Below are 17,476 nucleotides of genomic sequence, written 5' to 3'. Positions count from 1 at the left end.
AGTGTTGGTTAGGTATCAGCTAATTCCTCACAGCAGCAAAATACTAGTCTCAAGACAATTAACCAGGGGGGAAAAAGGCCATAGGAATTTTACTGCCTCAGAAACAAAATGCTTCATTCTTGTCAGCTGTTATTCTCTGTATTCCCCCAAGTTTTCTGTAAAAATTATGTTAAGATGTCACTGCTGTTTCTGTCTTTTTTTTTTTTTTTGCCTCTGATTGGTTGTGCTTTAATCTTCTGTGTTTGTATTATTATTGTTATAAGAAAACAACAACAACAACAAAAAACAACAAAACTTATTTTTTTGTATGGCTTTTCTATTGCATGAATGCTCCATGCTTATATTAGGCAATCTTTAGATATTATGTCAGAATGTTGCATTAAAGCAGGCACTGGGGCAGAACAGTGCAGAGTGAGATTCTGGACATGTGTTTTGTACGGCTTATTACTTCAGTTGAATGTAGATGCCACAAAGTCTGAGAGAAAGTGCATCCCGTGCCTATGTCCATTTACTGCTTTAAACCAAGTATTAATACCACGCAGCTTGGTGTCCTTTCCTTTACCCTGTTCCTTTTCAATACATCTGCTTCATATTCAGATAGAGCCTAAGAACGTCACTAATTAGATTTGCTTCTTAACTTCTTTTGTTCTCTTTCACCTTTTGTGTTTAATATTTTTGTGCAGTGATTTATTTACATGCTTAATGTTAGCTAAAGATCTGTAGCTTTGCCACTAATGTACTGACAACAATGCTAGTTTTGCACAAGACAAAAAAATTCTACTCTAAAAGAGAAACAATTGTGAAAACTAGCAGTTCTAGATTATAGCAGCTTCTCTAAACTTTCCCATTGCTACCAGGCAGTCCTTATAGAGACAGAGAAAAATGAAAAGATATGAAGACAACATGAATCCAAACCAATTAGGTTTGAAGTTTTGGCTATATTATTTTTACAAGTTGTCTTTGGAAAAACAAGATGAAGTGGTAGATATTTCAGTATAACAGTTTTGTGAGCATTTTTAAAGAATTATTTATAAATACAATATGGATATAAAGTGCGTAGAATATATATGAGCATCCAAATGATAAAAACAGTTCATCTTATTTTTGTCTTAAAAAATATGTATTTAGGATTCTCAAGGTTGATGGAAAATATGCTAAGAGCTCAAATGGGTTATGAATGTAAAAACTGGGATTGGTTCTTCTCAAGCTTTGTGGTACATCCTGTGGTGGAGCTTACACCTGCAAAACTGTCCAGTCATTTCTTTCTTCAGATTCTAAAAAATAAACTCTGATAAAACTATTTTTACCAATTTATTTTGTATTTCAAAACGTATTTCAAAAAAGGCAAGAGTAAGAGAAATCCTCAATAGATATAGAACAAAGTTTTAAACTGCATTAATTTTATAGACACGTTTTTCTAGATAAATCATAAGATTCTGACAGGAAAATAAGGCTATCACGCTATTTTACACCTAATTGCACATATAACTACCTCTGTCATTTAAATTGATTAAGTTGCTAAGACATCTTTGAACCCTAGGGATTTTTTTTTAAGTGAAGTGTGATCAAGTCTAAGAGCTACGTATATCCCTTTGCACCACAATTTCAAATGAAGTTCTCTTTATATTTCCTGTTTAGTTTTAGCATTATACTGGGGGTGTTAGTTCTAAATGTGATTATATATTTAAAGGGCAGTAAGCAATCTGGTTATGATTTTTGCCTACAAAATGTTGATGTCTTCAATGAATAATGAATTATTTTGATAATTTTCTAGACATTTAGGTGGCTTTAAAACAATTTAATGTTAATTTATTTAAAACTAATTTTATTCAATATGTGTTCTTATATGTATCGTTTTTTAGGAATTCCAATAGGATGTTTCAGCAATTTAAACATCCATTCAAGTGCAGGTGTTTGTTAAATCACAGGAAAAGTATTTTAATTTCTTTCATAATTACTCCAGATACTGTATTTTCGGAGAATTACCTCAGGATACAAAATAAATAGTAGTTGTATTTTAAAACAATTTTATTTTTCAAGGTAAAAACATCACTGAAGTTTGGAAATACTGATTCTTCTGTTCTCTGCTTAATGAATGACTTTGAAAAAGTACCTTATATGATAAATGCATTCTCTAGGATATTTGTATTTAGGTTCACTATCTTTAGAAAGTCTTTATGATTTGTCATATTGTCTGTCATTTGTTATATGCACATAAATACAGCATATGTGGCAACATTTCATACAGAGTTAACAAATACATTCTTTCTGATTATTTTATTGAATTTAACTTGTACTTTTGTTGTTAGCTCTTCATTGAAAACCTATATGCTTTTCTTCAGACACAAAATTAGCAATTTCTTCCTGAGCACCTTTCAACGTGTTTGGCTGGAAAAAGTACATGAAAAAACTCAGTATGACAGGCTTATACTCAAGTTAACGGTAATGTAACTTGTGGAGAGCCTCTTCCTTATGCACACACTTATTCCTTCCCAGCCATGATTTATTGTTGCCATAAAACATGAATTTTGTACAATTTTCACAGTAGATTCTGATTGGTCAGTTTTTGAAAACTGATAATAAAAAGGCACCCATGAGAGCAGGAGAGCATAGAGAGTTGACTATATACCAGTATCATTTAAAATAAGAATTTATGTGCATAATGTCTCTAGGCAATCCATAGTATAATACAGTCAGTCTATATAGTTATTGCTACAGGATGAAAGTGAATGAAAAGGCTATGTGGAACAACCTTCAGAATGTGTCGTGTACAGCACCTCAAAATATTTTTTCCCTTAAGTTCTATACAAACATGGAATAGTTTGGCCAATATTACGTGTAGTCTTATTGCAATGAGTTCTATTTTGGGTGGAAAAATTTCCAATTGAATTAGTTAATAGTGTGTAATATCAATTGATACACATTGTAAGAGTTTTCTAAAATTGTTCTTTTCTAGAGCTTTTATGCATTTCTAATTCATTTATAAGTGAAAAAAAAAAAGTTGTTAGGCAATGGTTGTTCACATAAAACATGCTGGAAAGCAGTTCATAATTATTTTGTTCTTCATGGCCAGCGTCTGCCATCTCAGTGTGCTAAATCCATTAAATTAAATTTACGTTTAGTAGGTATATATGTTACCCTCTTATTATCAATTTTTTTTAAAATGTGTACTTTTCCCATGCTTGTATTAATTCACCAATCACACAATTTATCTCATAATATATATTAGCATTCTTGAAGCCTTCAGAAGAAAAAGTTGTTTGTGTGCATGTGTGTGTATTTAAAAAAAAAAGTTGAAAAATATATGCAGATTTGTCATTGAAAGTTAGTTATGTTTTGTGTTTGATTTCACTGACCAATCAGAGGATCAGAATTGTACAAACACTTATCCTTACTAATCATTAACCATCTGAGCTGTTATACTATGTTCCTTTACCCCTCTTGATCTCACTTTCACAACCCCCCAGGCACCGTTCTATTAACCTCTTCCTCCATGGCTATCAGAACTATTGGATAGAAACAGAGGAATATTCATTTGAGGAGAAACTAGTTCAGGATTTGGCTGTAAGTACTAACATAATTGGGCATGTTTTTCAGTGCCCATTTTAGTATACATTTTATATATCTATTATGACCTATATTTTATTTTAATGTACTGTATACATATGCATAAATTTATAAAGTATGAATTCTTATGCTTCAGAGCATAAGGTCATTTTCTGCTATGGTCAAAAAGACATCCAACCTGTGATGCGCAGAGAGATGCATCAAGGTGTTGTATGCCTTCAGTTGAATTATATGATACTTATTCTTGGGAACAGAAATGGTTTAGATCAATTATCAAACTATATTTGTGATTATGGTAATTCCTATGTTCCTATATTTTATTTTTGTTTTTAAAGCTTGACACAGTTGATGCTTTTCCCCTTTTCAATTTTCATTGATGCATAATATTTAACATTTTCAGCTTTGATACAAATTTTTTTTTGTTTGTTTTCCTGTTGGTACATCATAAAGAGATGAAAATATATGCAGCCATATTCAGCAAAATTTTGGTTTACGTGTGTACTTGATGGAAGTGCTTGGTAAACTTGAGCGTTTTATTACTTAATATTGATTCTGAAAAACAATTCTTTTTTCTTTCTTTTCCCCTTCTGTAATCAGTTTGTCTAAACTATTATCAAAGGGCCTTAGTGTTACCTTAAACACCATATGTATGAATACGTGTCTCCATGGATCTCATGAAGATGCATCAGGAGATGCTTCAATGTTAGCAAAACAGTTAATATTTTGGGTTTTAAAGACCAATTCGCATAGAACGTTGTATTCTACAGCTATTATATTCTTCCCATACTCTGAACAATTGAACGGTCGTAGTTTTTCCTTCATTTTCTTCCTGCTTTCTGCTGAAGGACAGAATGAGACCATTAATCAAAACTGCAATTACAGTTCTTTCAGTTTTACCCTTTATTAAACAGTTATTAACATAATTACAATAATTTTACAATAATTAAACCCTACTAAAGGGTTACAACAGAAGTAAGGTGAAGTTGATATGCTGCACTTTGTCAGTGTAGCTGTCTTTTATTTCAAACTGACAAAAATGTTTAAAATTGACAGTAAGAGTAGTAGTTCTACTCTTATATCAAAGTCCCCTGGAACAGACACATGGAAGTAATTTAGCAAACGCCAGACTGAATAAGATGCTACCGATGATGCTGTTAAAAATAGTTGCATTTATCAATTGGTTCTCCTGCTTAAGCTGGACTTCATTTCAGTTCTGGTCCAGTGTAAACATGCACGCAATTTCTGCTGAATAAGGCTTCCCTAAGATTTTCTCTTGTCTTATTCTCAATGCCTTGCAAATGAGAAACTTCTAATGGTATTATCAAATGCAAGCAAATGTATCAGACTTCATAATTTCTTCCTAGTTAAACAGGCAAATAGTGTTGCAGGCTCTGGCAAGCCATTGAATAAGGTAACTACTGGAAGCTAACACAAATTAGAGAAAACAAAATTACTGAAATCCTTTCCTAAGCTTATTGGCTCATCTTTTTCCTTAATCATGAAGCTTAATTTGTATATTCTGATATAAATCTGTTGAACACAGACGTCTCCAAAAAAAGAGGAAGAAGAAGAGGAAGATACAGAGAAAGAACAACCTGACCCACTTCATCAGATTATCCTCTATTTTAGTCGCAATGCTCTCACAGAGAGGAGGTAAGAAAGAGCCATGTTGAAAAGTGAATGGAGTTAAAAACACCCAGAAACTGAATTTCTAGTAAAATTTCATAAGTGATCTAACATAACAGCAATTTTAGTATTGTCCATGGTGAATATTTTTTGTTTGTTTTTTATTTGTTTGTTTGGTTCGGTTTGATACTACGAGCAGCCCTCATAGATACAATAGAACTTTACAGTAGAATAATAATGGGATTGCACATAGATATATGTATGTTTCCATTGAACAAAATAGTATGTACGTATTATCAGGAGTATTATCTTTTTATTACTATGTCATTTCATATATTTAAATATTTTTTCTTTATAGCAAACTAGAAGATGATCCCTTATATATTGCCTATGCTGCCATGATGGCAAAGGTAACTGATTTCAAGGTTCATCCATTGCTTCACTCAAATAGTTCCTAAAGCTTTTAAAATATTTTCCTTTTCTCTTATGTGCACTGCTCTATATTAGTTATTTCTACATTTTTAATGAAAAAAAAAAAGATGTTAAGAGTTAGATACGTAATAAGAAATTTCCTACTTTAAAATGATATAGTAAAATTCCAGTAAGTGCCACCCTGTTTGTATTACTTGGCACAGGACTAACTTGAGAACAAGCTTAACAGTATTATTAGATCTGTGATATATTCAGAAATTATTCTAGAGTTTGCATTCTGTCAAAAGGAAGTTGATAGTCAGCGTTTGCAACATATTGATTACAGCTGATGCTTCTATGTCAGGAGAGTTTGACTATGAAGACAAATATTATGGATTTAAATAGAGAGATGACATGAGAACAGATAGCCTACAGTTACAAGTTATATATATAGTTGGAAGTATTCATATATAAAGGAATATCAGCTTTCTAGTGTATGGACACAAATATGTAAGGATTACAGGGATCTAAAATCTAACTGGATTTAGTTATTTCTTCAAAAAAAAAATCTTGTAATGTTTTTCTTTTTATAATACAAATGCTGTTATAGAAATAGCCATGTTTCATAATAAGCAAAATTTTGTGATTTTTGTTTCGAACATTAAAAGAGCTGTCAGGAAGAAGAAGAAGAGGAGGAGGAAGACAAAGAGAAGACATTTGAGGTGAGAGTTTAAATCTTATTTCTTTCTGCTTGTCTGAAGTGGAAGAGATCATTTTAAATATAAGCACAAGAAAAAATAAAAGGATAACACAGTGTATATTGAGAAGCTTTACTAGGTAATTCATGTAGAAGAAGGGCAGTGTGAAGGCAATTAGCCTTCAGCATCTTCAATTTTTTCATCTGTATATGCTGTTTGAATCAGTTCCAGTCTGTATTTTATCTTTTATCTTTTATCTGTTTTCTTTTTTCTTTTTTTTTTTTTTTTTTTCCAAACCTAGGAGAAAGAAATGGAAAAGCAGAGAACTCTTTATCAGCAAGCTCGCTTACATGATCGTGGAGCTGCTGAGATGGTCCTTCAGATGATCAGTGCAAGCAAAGGTAATGTTCAGAGGAGAACTGAAGTACATATTGTAAACTTATCATGTATAATGTTAAACATATACATATGCATAATGACATAACACATTATCATATACAACTTTTTATGTTATCTCTGATTTGTACATGATACATAACACAGCAAAATAAATGTGAATAGGAACTATGTTAGGTAAAATTTCTGAACTCTCTTTTTGACTGACTAGTTTATAATTACAAATTTTATCGACAGTACCCTTATTTTGACAGGTCATACAGGACCCATGGTTGTTGAAACACTAAAACTTGGTATTGCTATTCTAAATGGTGGGAATACAATAGTTCAACAGGTAATGCCTTTCTAACTATTGAATCTTGCTCATATAAAGGAAACAACTAATTGGAGAATTCTAGTTTTATTTTTATTGTTGTTAATTTAATTTTAAGCTAAACAATGAAAATATACTGGAGTACTTGGAGTATTTGTATTGGAGTATTTGGTCCAATAACAGTGATATTATTCCTTACTAGTGACCTGCGTTCTGAATGGTAGTTTAAGACATTTTAAATTTACATAACTTTAATATAGACTTTTTTTCCTCCAAATGTGTGTACTCTAGAAAATGCTAGACTACTTGAAGGAGAAAAAGGATGCTGGATTCTTTCAAAGTCTTTCTGGTTTGATGCAGTCCTGCAGGTAAAAGCAAAAATCATGTTATTACAGTTTCACTTTTATTGAGATTGATCGTCTAGTGCAGGTGGCTTTTTTAGATGTAAATTACACAAGCCACAGATTCTAGAACTCTGCTTTTTAGTGAAACTATTTGTGGATCAGAGGAATGCTGTGTTAACATCTTAAAATATTTTTCCAACTGAGAAAATAGAGCACAGTCTACGTATGCATTTGAAGCGTTAGTTTGGAGAGGCAGAAAAGCAAAATGTAACAGCTCCTTTACTGGTCCCAGATCCGTCAAGATTTCTGGATGGTTCTAAGGATGAAGAAAAGCCATCACTGAAGGACAGACAGGCCACTGGAGCTTTACTAAGCTTTCAGTTTCTACACCTCTCTTACATGTCACGTAATCTCTTCACCTGAATCCTCTGCATGTGTATCAAGGTTGTTAGAGGTGGCATGTGGCCAGTGACACCATGCATGGTAGTCCATTCACTTGACAAACCAGAACGTCCAATTAGTTAAGATTAAAGACTCTCCTAAAGAAGGTGGAAAATTGTTGGTGTATCTCATTGCTCTTACAGTAGACAAACTCCTTTCCTCAGCCATTTAGAGCAACAGAACGGTTCTGAAACAGCAGACTAAATGACAAATGGAGAAGATATCAGAGGAAAGGAAAAACTGTGGAAGGAATGATGACCTGCATTGCAGAAGTTGTTATTTTAACAGCTGCAGCCTAATTAAATAACATATACTGTCTTTTTTTGCATTTATGTAAAACAATTTAGTAAGTACTTTCTCAAGCAGGACTTGCAGTGAATATATTAACAACTGTGTATGCATGTTGTTCAGGACTTCATTAAAAAAGTTTTTGATAAAATGATTTGAGCACAGAGAAGAGAATGAAAATTATGTTTTGAAAAATGCTTCACATGTTGTTTTTGAGGATGTCACAGGAACTTAGAACATGTGAATGCACTGCATATGTAACTGAAAAGAAGTATATATCATAAAAATATATCTGAACTGTTTGAATATATTCAGATTTAGGAAAATTATCATCTGCTATTTCAGATGCCAAGTTGTGGCAAAGTAGTACAAAGGCATAGATTTTTGTGTATTTAGACCTTAGTAGGTACGGAGTCTCTGATTCTATATATATGTGTGTGTGTGTATACATATACATATATATATATCTTTGGAATATGGAATCAAAGATTCTACTTATGTCTTAAAAATAATGTAATAATGTATAAAATATAGACCAACAGCGTAGTAGTAGTGAAATTCAGTGGAAAACAGCATAACTGAAAAGTAATTTTAGTGATGTTCTTTTGGCAAACTGGTTTAAGTCAACATAGAGAGTAATTTCAGATTTCTTTTCATTTATATGTGAAACCATGAATGATGTTACTGGAAGAGAAGTTAGATGAGTACTTAGACCTGATCTAAGACTCATTACTTTACAGAAATGGACACTGAAGCCTTATTTTCATCCCAAGAACTTTTATTTAATACTTATATTAAGAGCTGTGACAGTGCGTGTCGCAGCAGGTCAAGTTAGTTATTGAAGTGCAGTTATTGAAGGCTTCCAGAAATTTCTTAGAAGATAATTTTCCATTGTTTACTACGATACTTTTTCATTATTATTATTATTTTTTTTTATATAAGTGTTCTTGACTTGAACGCATTTGAGAGACAAAATAAAGCAGAAGGCCTGGGAATGGTTACTGAAGAAGGAACTCGTAAGTACAATGAAACTGATTCCAGTAGCGCTTAAAACATTTGAGCTTCCTTCTTTAAATAGAACTTATTAAATTTGACTTGAGGTTTCTGTTGTTAAACTGAATATAACTGTAAGTTGTTAAACTGAATATTGTTTACATGTATGAAATCTTTAGCAATAATTTTGATGACAAAAATGTAACTTCCAATATTCTCATCTTGTATTTTTGTTATTTTTCTTCAATCCACAGTCATCGTACGTGAGCGTGGTATGTTTGGGTACAGTTTTCAATACTATTGTTCCGAAAGTCTGTTGCAAATGCAGAAAGAAATCTCTAACTGCATCTTCTCAGACATCTTTAGGTTTAGCGTTATGGTCTGCAGCAAGTTGTGTGTTCAGCTTGGAAAAAGTTTGATGCTTATTAATGAAATGTCATTCATATTTAAGGCATAATTTTATTCATAACTAACCATTTGCTTATTAGATATATAATGTGTAGTTTGTTTGTCTTATTTTTTTTTTTAATTTTATTTTTACTTTTTTTAACCACGGATGCATTGGAGTGCTAAATGCTTTGGCTTGGCTTTTGGACCCCATTTTTCTTTTCATTATTATCAGCCTGTTTCTTTAAATTGCCTTAAAGCAGCATTTATAGTACTGTATTTTTAGCAAGAATCTTCAGTTCTGAAGGATGCTATAAGATTGTGTTCTGCATATTTAATAATAGAAGCTGTCACGTAATCATTATATTTATATATTTTAAAGGTGAAAAAGTGTTGCAGCATGATGAATTTACTCGAGATCTATTTAGATTTTTACAACTGCTCTGTGAAGGGCATAACAATGGTAAGCAAAATGAGTTAATTTTGGGAAAAAAATGATGAGTGCAAATGATAACCCTATTCTTAAACATAACTGACTATTACTCATTGTAAGATTTTTTTTTTTTTTTCTGATTTAGTATTCTGAGGGAAAGGGACACACCAAAAATGTTAATTGTGGACGTTAATGTGAATTTGTAAGTTTTAATGTAGTTTCAGATTTTATGCAGATCATTAATACCAAAACCTCTTGCAAAGACATACAGTTAACAGTTATGTGTGTCTAGTGATATACTGTAGTTCAATATTCAGCACAGATAATGAGCATTATTACCCAGCAAGGTACTGAAAACGAGTATCTTCTCCATGAATATATAAAAACAATCTTGTATTTTTCTTTCTTGTCCATACTAACTAAGCACAAATCCCTTATTTACTTCAGATTTTCAAAATTATCTACGCACTCAGATGGGCAACACCACAACAGTGAATATTATCATTAGTACAGTTGACTACCTCTTGCGTCTTCAGGTGAGGAACAAATCAGAAGAAAATGAATCTTAACATAATTTTCTTTCCTTCATTTTGATAAGTTCAAATTTTGATGGAATCAAAGATGAGGTTCCTCTCTTCTATCCAGGATATAAAAAAAAATAATAACTTTTTTTTTTTTAAAGTAAAAAATAAAAAGAATTGCATTTAATTTATTTTGTCTTCCTTTTTAAAATAGATGACTTTTCAGAATTCTTCATGAAACCACATTTTTGTTAATTTCATTGTTTACTTCTGTAGACAGCATAGTTATATAAAAACATAAGAACTTGTTGTCATGAGAAACAGATTAACTGAACGTCAACTGATTGCAATTCTGGTTATATGCATGTAGGCAGTAAATACTGCTTTCAAAATCCTAAATTAGAAAATGTAACACTGTGCTTTTTCTTAGGAATCAATCAGTGACTTCTATTGGTACTATTCAGGAAAAGAGTTTATTGATGAATCAGGACAACGTAACTTCTCTAAAGCTCTGGCTGTCACCAAACAAATATTCAATTCCCTTACCGAATATATACAGGTAAATGAAATTTTTGTCCAAGAAATTAACAATCAAGTTCAGTGATTACATGATCTGATCATGTAATGTTATAAGTTTGTAAATATTTGGCTTTATTTTTCTTATTTTTGACAGTTACATTGAATCACTGGCCCAGTGTAAAGTTAATACTAAAATAATGGCTTCATTTTTGACAGAATATAATCTCTTTTTTTATATGCTACATACCAAAGAAATTATAAGAAACTTTCTTATGTAGCTTCATGGAAGCCTGAAATTTGTTTGCTGTTTTGTTGTTTGTTTGCTTTTTTAATTATTTGTTTGTTTTTATTTTTCCAGGTAGAAGCCTTAGGAAGGTGAAGCGTTACTTTGATTTTATATAAGTAAAAAATGTTTTTCTTATTTTTAATTTTTTAGGGACCTTGCATCGGTAACCAACAGAGTCTGGCTCATAGTAGGCTGTGGGATGCAGTTGTTGGATTTCTTCATGTATTTGCCAATATGCAGATGAAACTTTCACAGGTATTTGCAAGAGCCAAGTAATGCTTCTTTGTATCTGGTTATAAATTACAGTCAAGTGAACAGTGAAAGCTGTGAATAAACTAACATACTGGCTCTTGTTGACTGCATGGGTTACTGCCATGTAAAGGTACAACACTGAATCTTCCAACAAACATCTTCATACCACTCCTTTCATCTGCCAGTCATCGCTGTGCACATACCTTTTGTTACACAAGATCACTCCTTTCAACTCATTTATGCCTTTCTGTTAGTGACTGCGGCAATTTAGTCCCTTCCTTCTTGTTGTCAAAACCTGATGATCTGTTACATCTGAAGCACCATTAAAAGCATGGTTCCTATGCTACAGATAGAGAGGGCAAGAGAAAAGCTGGGAGGATTGGAAGAAGGAGGGAATGTGACAGTGAGTCACCTTGTCCAGTTAATTCACATCCACTGGACAAGAGGACTACAAACGGTGTTCATTTCACTGTGCATGACTTCACCCCACTCCTCAGTTTCAGTCCCATACACTCACTGAATGAAACACTGCAGAGTCATTTCCTCCCCTATATTCAATGTCTCTGCTACCCTCTGATTTGTTCAGACTTCTTGCCATTATATAAAAGTATATCATAATTTTGTGGACACAGAAATGTTAGTCATGAAATTGTATTAGTTTTGTCAAATTTTGTACTGTATTTTCTAAACCTGCTAAAGTATCAATTCTATTTTAAGTGGCAGTACATTATGCCACTACATATTCCCTGTGAAATGAAAAGGATGTTTTCATTCTGAGAATACTGACAGACAGATATGTGGAGTACCAGCTTTGTGAGTTTCTATTGTCCCTTATCTGCACTTCACTATTTCATAATGCTTTATTAAAACTTTATAGTAATAATACCTTTGCTGCAGTAACTTAGCATGCTATTGTTATAAGACCTTTGATAGTAATCATAATAATTACAAGGAAATTTTGCTGAAGAAAGTGAACTAAATTCAAATAACTGTCCTGCATATTGTTTTACTCCAAATGTATCCCACATAAATACAAAGAAAAAAACAACCATATACTCTGTACTGTTTTGTTATTTGCTCTTTTTTGTTTGTTCTATTTTTTAACACAGGACTCTGCTCAGATTGAACTGCTTAAAGAACTGCTAGATCTGCTAAAGGATATGGTTGTGATGTTGTTGTCATTACTTGAAGGTTTGAGCTATTTCTCTTTTTATGATTAAATATTATTGTCTCAGCTTTATAGTGTAAAGTCCAATGATTATGTTAATATTTTTAAACTTTTCTTTATTTACCTCTAATAGCATATAATGTCAGGATGAAATCGATTTCATATTTATTTAACAATTAGTCTGAAATATGAATATCCATGAAAAAAGAGGTCTTCTGCAGACAAGCATATTGGAAAAAAAAAATTATGAAATGAAATACAGAAATGGAGGTTTTGGTTCAGTTCTCAGCGTGAATATGAAGTTCCTTGATTTAAAATATAGAGGCATCAAATAACTCATTGTTTTAACACTACTTAGGTAACGTTGTAAATGGAACAATTGGAAAACAAATGGTCGATACACTTGTAGAATCATCTAGCAACGTAGAATTAATCTTGAAGTTTTTTGACATGTTTCTCAAATTAAAAGATTTAACTAACTCGGATGCTTTCAAGGAGCATGACCCAGATGGTAAGGGCATCATTTCAAAGAAGGATTTCCAGAAGTCAATGGAGGCTCAAAAACAATATATACAATCAGAGATTGAATTCCTGTTGTCATGTACGGAAGCTGATGAAAATGATATGTTCAACTACATTGATTTTGTAGAAAGATTCCATGAACCAGCCAAAGATATTGGCTTTAATGTAGCAGTTTTGCTAACAAACCTTTCAGAGCATATGCCTAATGACTCACGCCTTCAGAGCTTACTTGAACCTGCAGAAAGTGTTCTTAATTACTTTGAACCATACCTTGGCCGTATTGAAATAATGGGTGGAGCCAAGAAAATAGAAAGAGTTTACTTTGAAATCAGTGAATCCAGTAGAATGCAGTGGGAAAAGCCACAGGTGAAGGAATCCAAAAGGCAATTCATATTTGATGTTGTAAACGAAGGTGGAGAGCAAGAAAAAATGGAGCTCTTCGTGAACTTCTGTGAAGACACGATCTTTGAAATGCAGTTAGCATCCCAAATCTCTGAGACTGATTCAGCTGAGAGACCTGAGGAAGAGGAAGAAGAGCCTTGCTACATTGTGGATATCGGAGATGATGAGGAAGAAGAAAAGTCCCTGGAATCTCCTTCAGCTTTTGCAATGGCCTGTGCTGCAGTCAAGAAGAACGTCGCCAACTTTTTTAAAATGGTTACTGTGAAGAACCTAAGGAAACAGTACAGGAAAGTCAGAAAGATGACAGTAAAAGAGATGGTGAAAGTGTTTTTCTCTTTTTTCTGGATTCTATTTGTAGGGGTGTTCCAACTGTTCTTTACTATAGTATGGGGAATTTTCCAGATTCTTTGGAGCACCGTATTTGGGGGTGGACTGGTTGAAGGAGCCAAAAATATTAAAGTTACTAAAATACTAGGGGACATGCCTGACCCAACGCAGTTTGGAATCCATGATGATGTCACAGAAGCAGAAAAAACTGAAGGTGCTGAGCATGGCATTAGAGATGAACTTGTGCAGTTTGTAAAGGGTGAAAAGGGAGAAGCTGACATAATTTCAGATATTTTTGGCATTCCTACTAAGAAAGAAGGTGGCTCAAAACATGGTCATGACGCTGGACTTGGAGATATTGCAGAAATACTCGGTTCTGATATCCAGTCTTCTCTGGAAAACAATGTTCGTAAGAAAAAAGGATTACAGGTATGTGAAGGAGATTTTGTATTTCTTTCCAGGAAATAATAATATTCATCTATTACTGGCTTTTCTAGTCGCAACTGAATTATTTGCAAGCTAACTGACTGATGTTATAGATGAGAACATGTTTTATAATTGCTACTCTTAAAGAAAAGAATTTTCATCGCATTCATGTTTGTTCTGCACGCTCATTTTTTTTTACACTATAGTATATATAGTATATACTACATACTATATACACTATAGTATATTTCAGTTACCTTTTAATTTACTTTCTCAATAATAATGGTATAATTATACAATATATAATTATAGTAATATAATATATAGTAATATAGTATATAAATATCTTTTCTTTTACAGCAGATATACACAAATCATATACAATAAAATAGCCTTTTTCCTATTATTTGAAGTAATTTTCCCTGAATGTACTTTTACTTCAGTGTTTATTGTGTTTTCATACTTTTTTTATTGCTTATTAAGAATTTATTCTGTTCCTCTCTGCTGAGATGAATATATTTTATAATTCTATTTAAACATGGACCTGAGCCATCAAAACCCAAATGCTAGGTCAGATTAGGAGAGATATTTATATTTCAGATTTGTTTCTAATTGTTATTGAAATATTTCTTTCTTCTGATTAGATTTAATCCACCTATTTACAGTACGCTTTCCAGAAATTTCCAAGAACAACCTTCATTATACAACTTTTTAGTTCATTATTCCCTGTTCATTCAAATGTTTTCATCCAAGATTTATTTATTTATTTATTCATTCGTTCGTTCATTTTAGTGTGTATACTAAAAATGTTACTTTTAACTTAAGGACTTTAGGTCAGAGTAAGTAGTTTTAAATTTTCTTCAAATATTTCTTTTCTTTGATATGTACATTTCTCCCAGATTTCTTTGTAACTATTGATAAAAAATGGTCCATTTTTTATTGAGATACTCTCAGTTATCAATGTGACTTTAGTTATCCAACTTAGCTGCCTTTTGCGTTAATATTATTTAGTGAAATCTACCGAATTACTTTTTGCACAATCTATATTACAATAAATTGCTATTCACATTGTGCATATGGAAAGTTTAAGTAGTCTAGTTAGAGCAATAACAGTATTACATAAATATTGACTAGAACTCAGAAAAGAAACAGCAACGTAAAAATCAAGAATTCCTTCAGAATGTCTTGTACAACTATTCACAATAATAAAAGATACACAAATGGGTAGAAACAAAAATCTATGTCTGTATACTGGAAAAAAAAAACAAACAGTTGTGTAGCAATAAATGGCATTACCATCTAGCTGGAAAAACTACAAAATAACTTATGGAATTGTGTGATCATGGTGAAGACAAATAGGACTTAGGTTTTACTGTAAAGTTTGATGAACCTGTGCAGAGAGTTACATAGGTTCACAAATACAGAAACAAGTGAAGAGTAAACTAACAGACTGCAGATTAATCTAGCTATCTGTGGCAATGAAATCAAGATCTAACTGAGAAGTTAAAAGAACCTTAAAATAGTAGTTGCAAATCAGTGAAGTAGTGCATAAGAGAGAAAAAAATCTGATTTTGTATGTAAAATTATGGATAACTACTCAGTAGGAAATCTTGGAACCACATTAGAGTTCTACAGAAATATTATATAAATGAAATCATCAATTAACACATGTCAAAGAAACAAACTGCAGTTCTGCATTATCAAGAAAGGAATTGAAGGAATTATAACACAGAGAAGGAATTATAACACTGTTACGCCAAGTGAACCCAGGATAAACCAGCACCTTGCAAAATGGAGTCTCCCATTTCAACTAGAAATGGACTGAAATAGATTCAGGGAATTGAAAAAATTATCATAGTTATGGAATAAATCTTGTGTATGCAATCAAGTAGGCGAAGGTTCTTCAGCCTGGAAAGAAGACAACTGAGAGAGCGTATGATAGAGGATAGAGAGGATTTATTCATTCTTTCTCCACCCTAACCCTTGGAAAAATCAGAAGCAAAAAAACGATCCCAGAATTATCCTTCATCAGCTTGAGAACTTCAGGAAACCTCTTTGGGGGGAAGAGCTATACATGCTTGCATTGCACGTACTTAGATAAGGTTCCATAAGAGAAGTGAAATGAGCAAGGCAAGATCTATTTAGTAAATTTTTTTGTAAATTCTTTCACTACATCTGTACTAGAGCAGATGACCAGTGATGAAAAAGTTTAGGTAATGTATTTATGCAAAAGAATGAGAAATGTACACTTCATCAGTAGACCACTAAGCATTTTGAGAGAATACATAAAAGGGTAAGAGCTAGGGCAGTTTTTTACAAAAGTGTATGGTAATAAATTTAGAAAATTAAGATTCCTTTCATAAATCTAGATCCTGTATCTCAGCTTGTTCAGTGAAGCTTAGATACTTCAACTGCTTTTGAAATGAGCTTACTTTAGTCTAGCAACACTGAGCGTAAGGATGTTTGAAATTCGGGCCCTAGCTTATCTCTTGCAGTTAACAATCTATAATATTGTGTGTTGGTTTTTCCTTATGTGAAGGGGCTGTTTGAAACAGATGCTTAGACAATTGTGAGATATGCCAGTAAAATTTTAGGGGATCATTTATCCAACTAATATAAATAGTTTGAGAAGATACACTGCATACATAAAAGTTGTTTGGGCTTTTGTCAGATTCCAGTTGCATCAGTTGATTTTGACAAAGTAATTGAGTTTTGCAGTGCCTAATAATTTCACAGATCTTTTTCAGATTTTTGATGCTGTCACTGACACAGTATATTATTCTTCATTTTATACTTGGAAAGAGGCAAACTGATTTTTTATACAACCAGTAGCTGCTCTGAGTCTTTGTGAGTGAACTTTATATTCTAGGGTATAGTCTGGATATAGTTACTTACCTTCATCATCTGATAATAGTGAGTAATTAGGTTATTCAGTTATCTAAACTAGTTACAGTATTGATAACACTGTTAAAAAAAGTTATCAAAAGAAGATATGAAGCATTCACAGTTAAAATCTTGTCTGAGCTGTCTAATTAAACAAAATCGAAGTCCTTACAAGGGTAAACTGTTATAAAAGATGCAATGTGGTAATTATTTAATTTTGTAGAAAACAGTCACTAATGTTATCAAAAATTTATTTGAGAGGGTTCATTTTGG

At 32.4% G+C, this 17,476-nt stretch overlaps 2 protein-coding genes across 4 annotated transcripts in view; one reads left to right on the top strand and one right to left on the bottom strand.

Annotated features, from left to right (window-relative positions):
• The window catches only part of RYR3 (ryanodine receptor 3), a gene marked incomplete at its 3' end in the record, with an annotated part of 190,716 nt that overhangs the window by 155,590 nt on the left and 17,650 nt on the right, over positions 1 to 17,476 (top strand). Inside the window, 15 exon segments of the mRNA NM_001303211.1 lie at positions 3,468 to 3,564; positions 5,111 to 5,220; positions 5,552 to 5,603; positions 6,273 to 6,326; positions 6,604 to 6,703; positions 6,953 to 7,032; positions 7,303 to 7,379; positions 9,027 to 9,100; positions 9,332 to 9,349; positions 9,847 to 9,927; positions 10,345 to 10,433; positions 10,849 to 10,977; positions 11,374 to 11,478; positions 12,585 to 12,666; positions 13,002 to 14,323. Coding sequence (NP_001290140.1) covers positions 3,468 to 3,564; positions 5,111 to 5,220; positions 5,552 to 5,603; positions 6,273 to 6,326; positions 6,604 to 6,703; positions 6,953 to 7,032; positions 7,303 to 7,379; positions 9,027 to 9,100; positions 9,332 to 9,349; positions 9,847 to 9,927; positions 10,345 to 10,433; positions 10,849 to 10,977; positions 11,374 to 11,478; positions 12,585 to 12,666; positions 13,002 to 14,323 — 2,470 coding nt within the window.
• Positions 10,873 to 17,476, bottom strand: part of AVEN (apoptosis and caspase activation inhibitor) — a 111,261-nt gene continuing 104,657 nt past the window's right edge. For all 3 annotated transcript variants that reach the window (XR_014883580.1, XR_014883581.1, XR_014883582.1), the window contains one exon: positions 10,873 to 13,837. The gene's annotated coding sequence lies outside the window, so the exon portion shown is untranslated. The remainder of the gene's footprint in view (positions 13,838 to 17,476) is intronic.

The sequence above is a fragment of the Meleagris gallopavo genome, chromosome 5, assembly GCF_905368555.1.
Source record: "Meleagris gallopavo chromosome 5, MGAL_WU_HG_1.1, whole genome shotgun sequence".
Classification (NCBI taxonomy): Eukaryota; Metazoa; Chordata; class Aves; order Galliformes; family Phasianidae; genus Meleagris; species Meleagris gallopavo.
The sequence above is the reverse complement of the archived record's forward strand: the minus strand, read 5'-3'. Positions and strand labels throughout refer to the sequence as shown.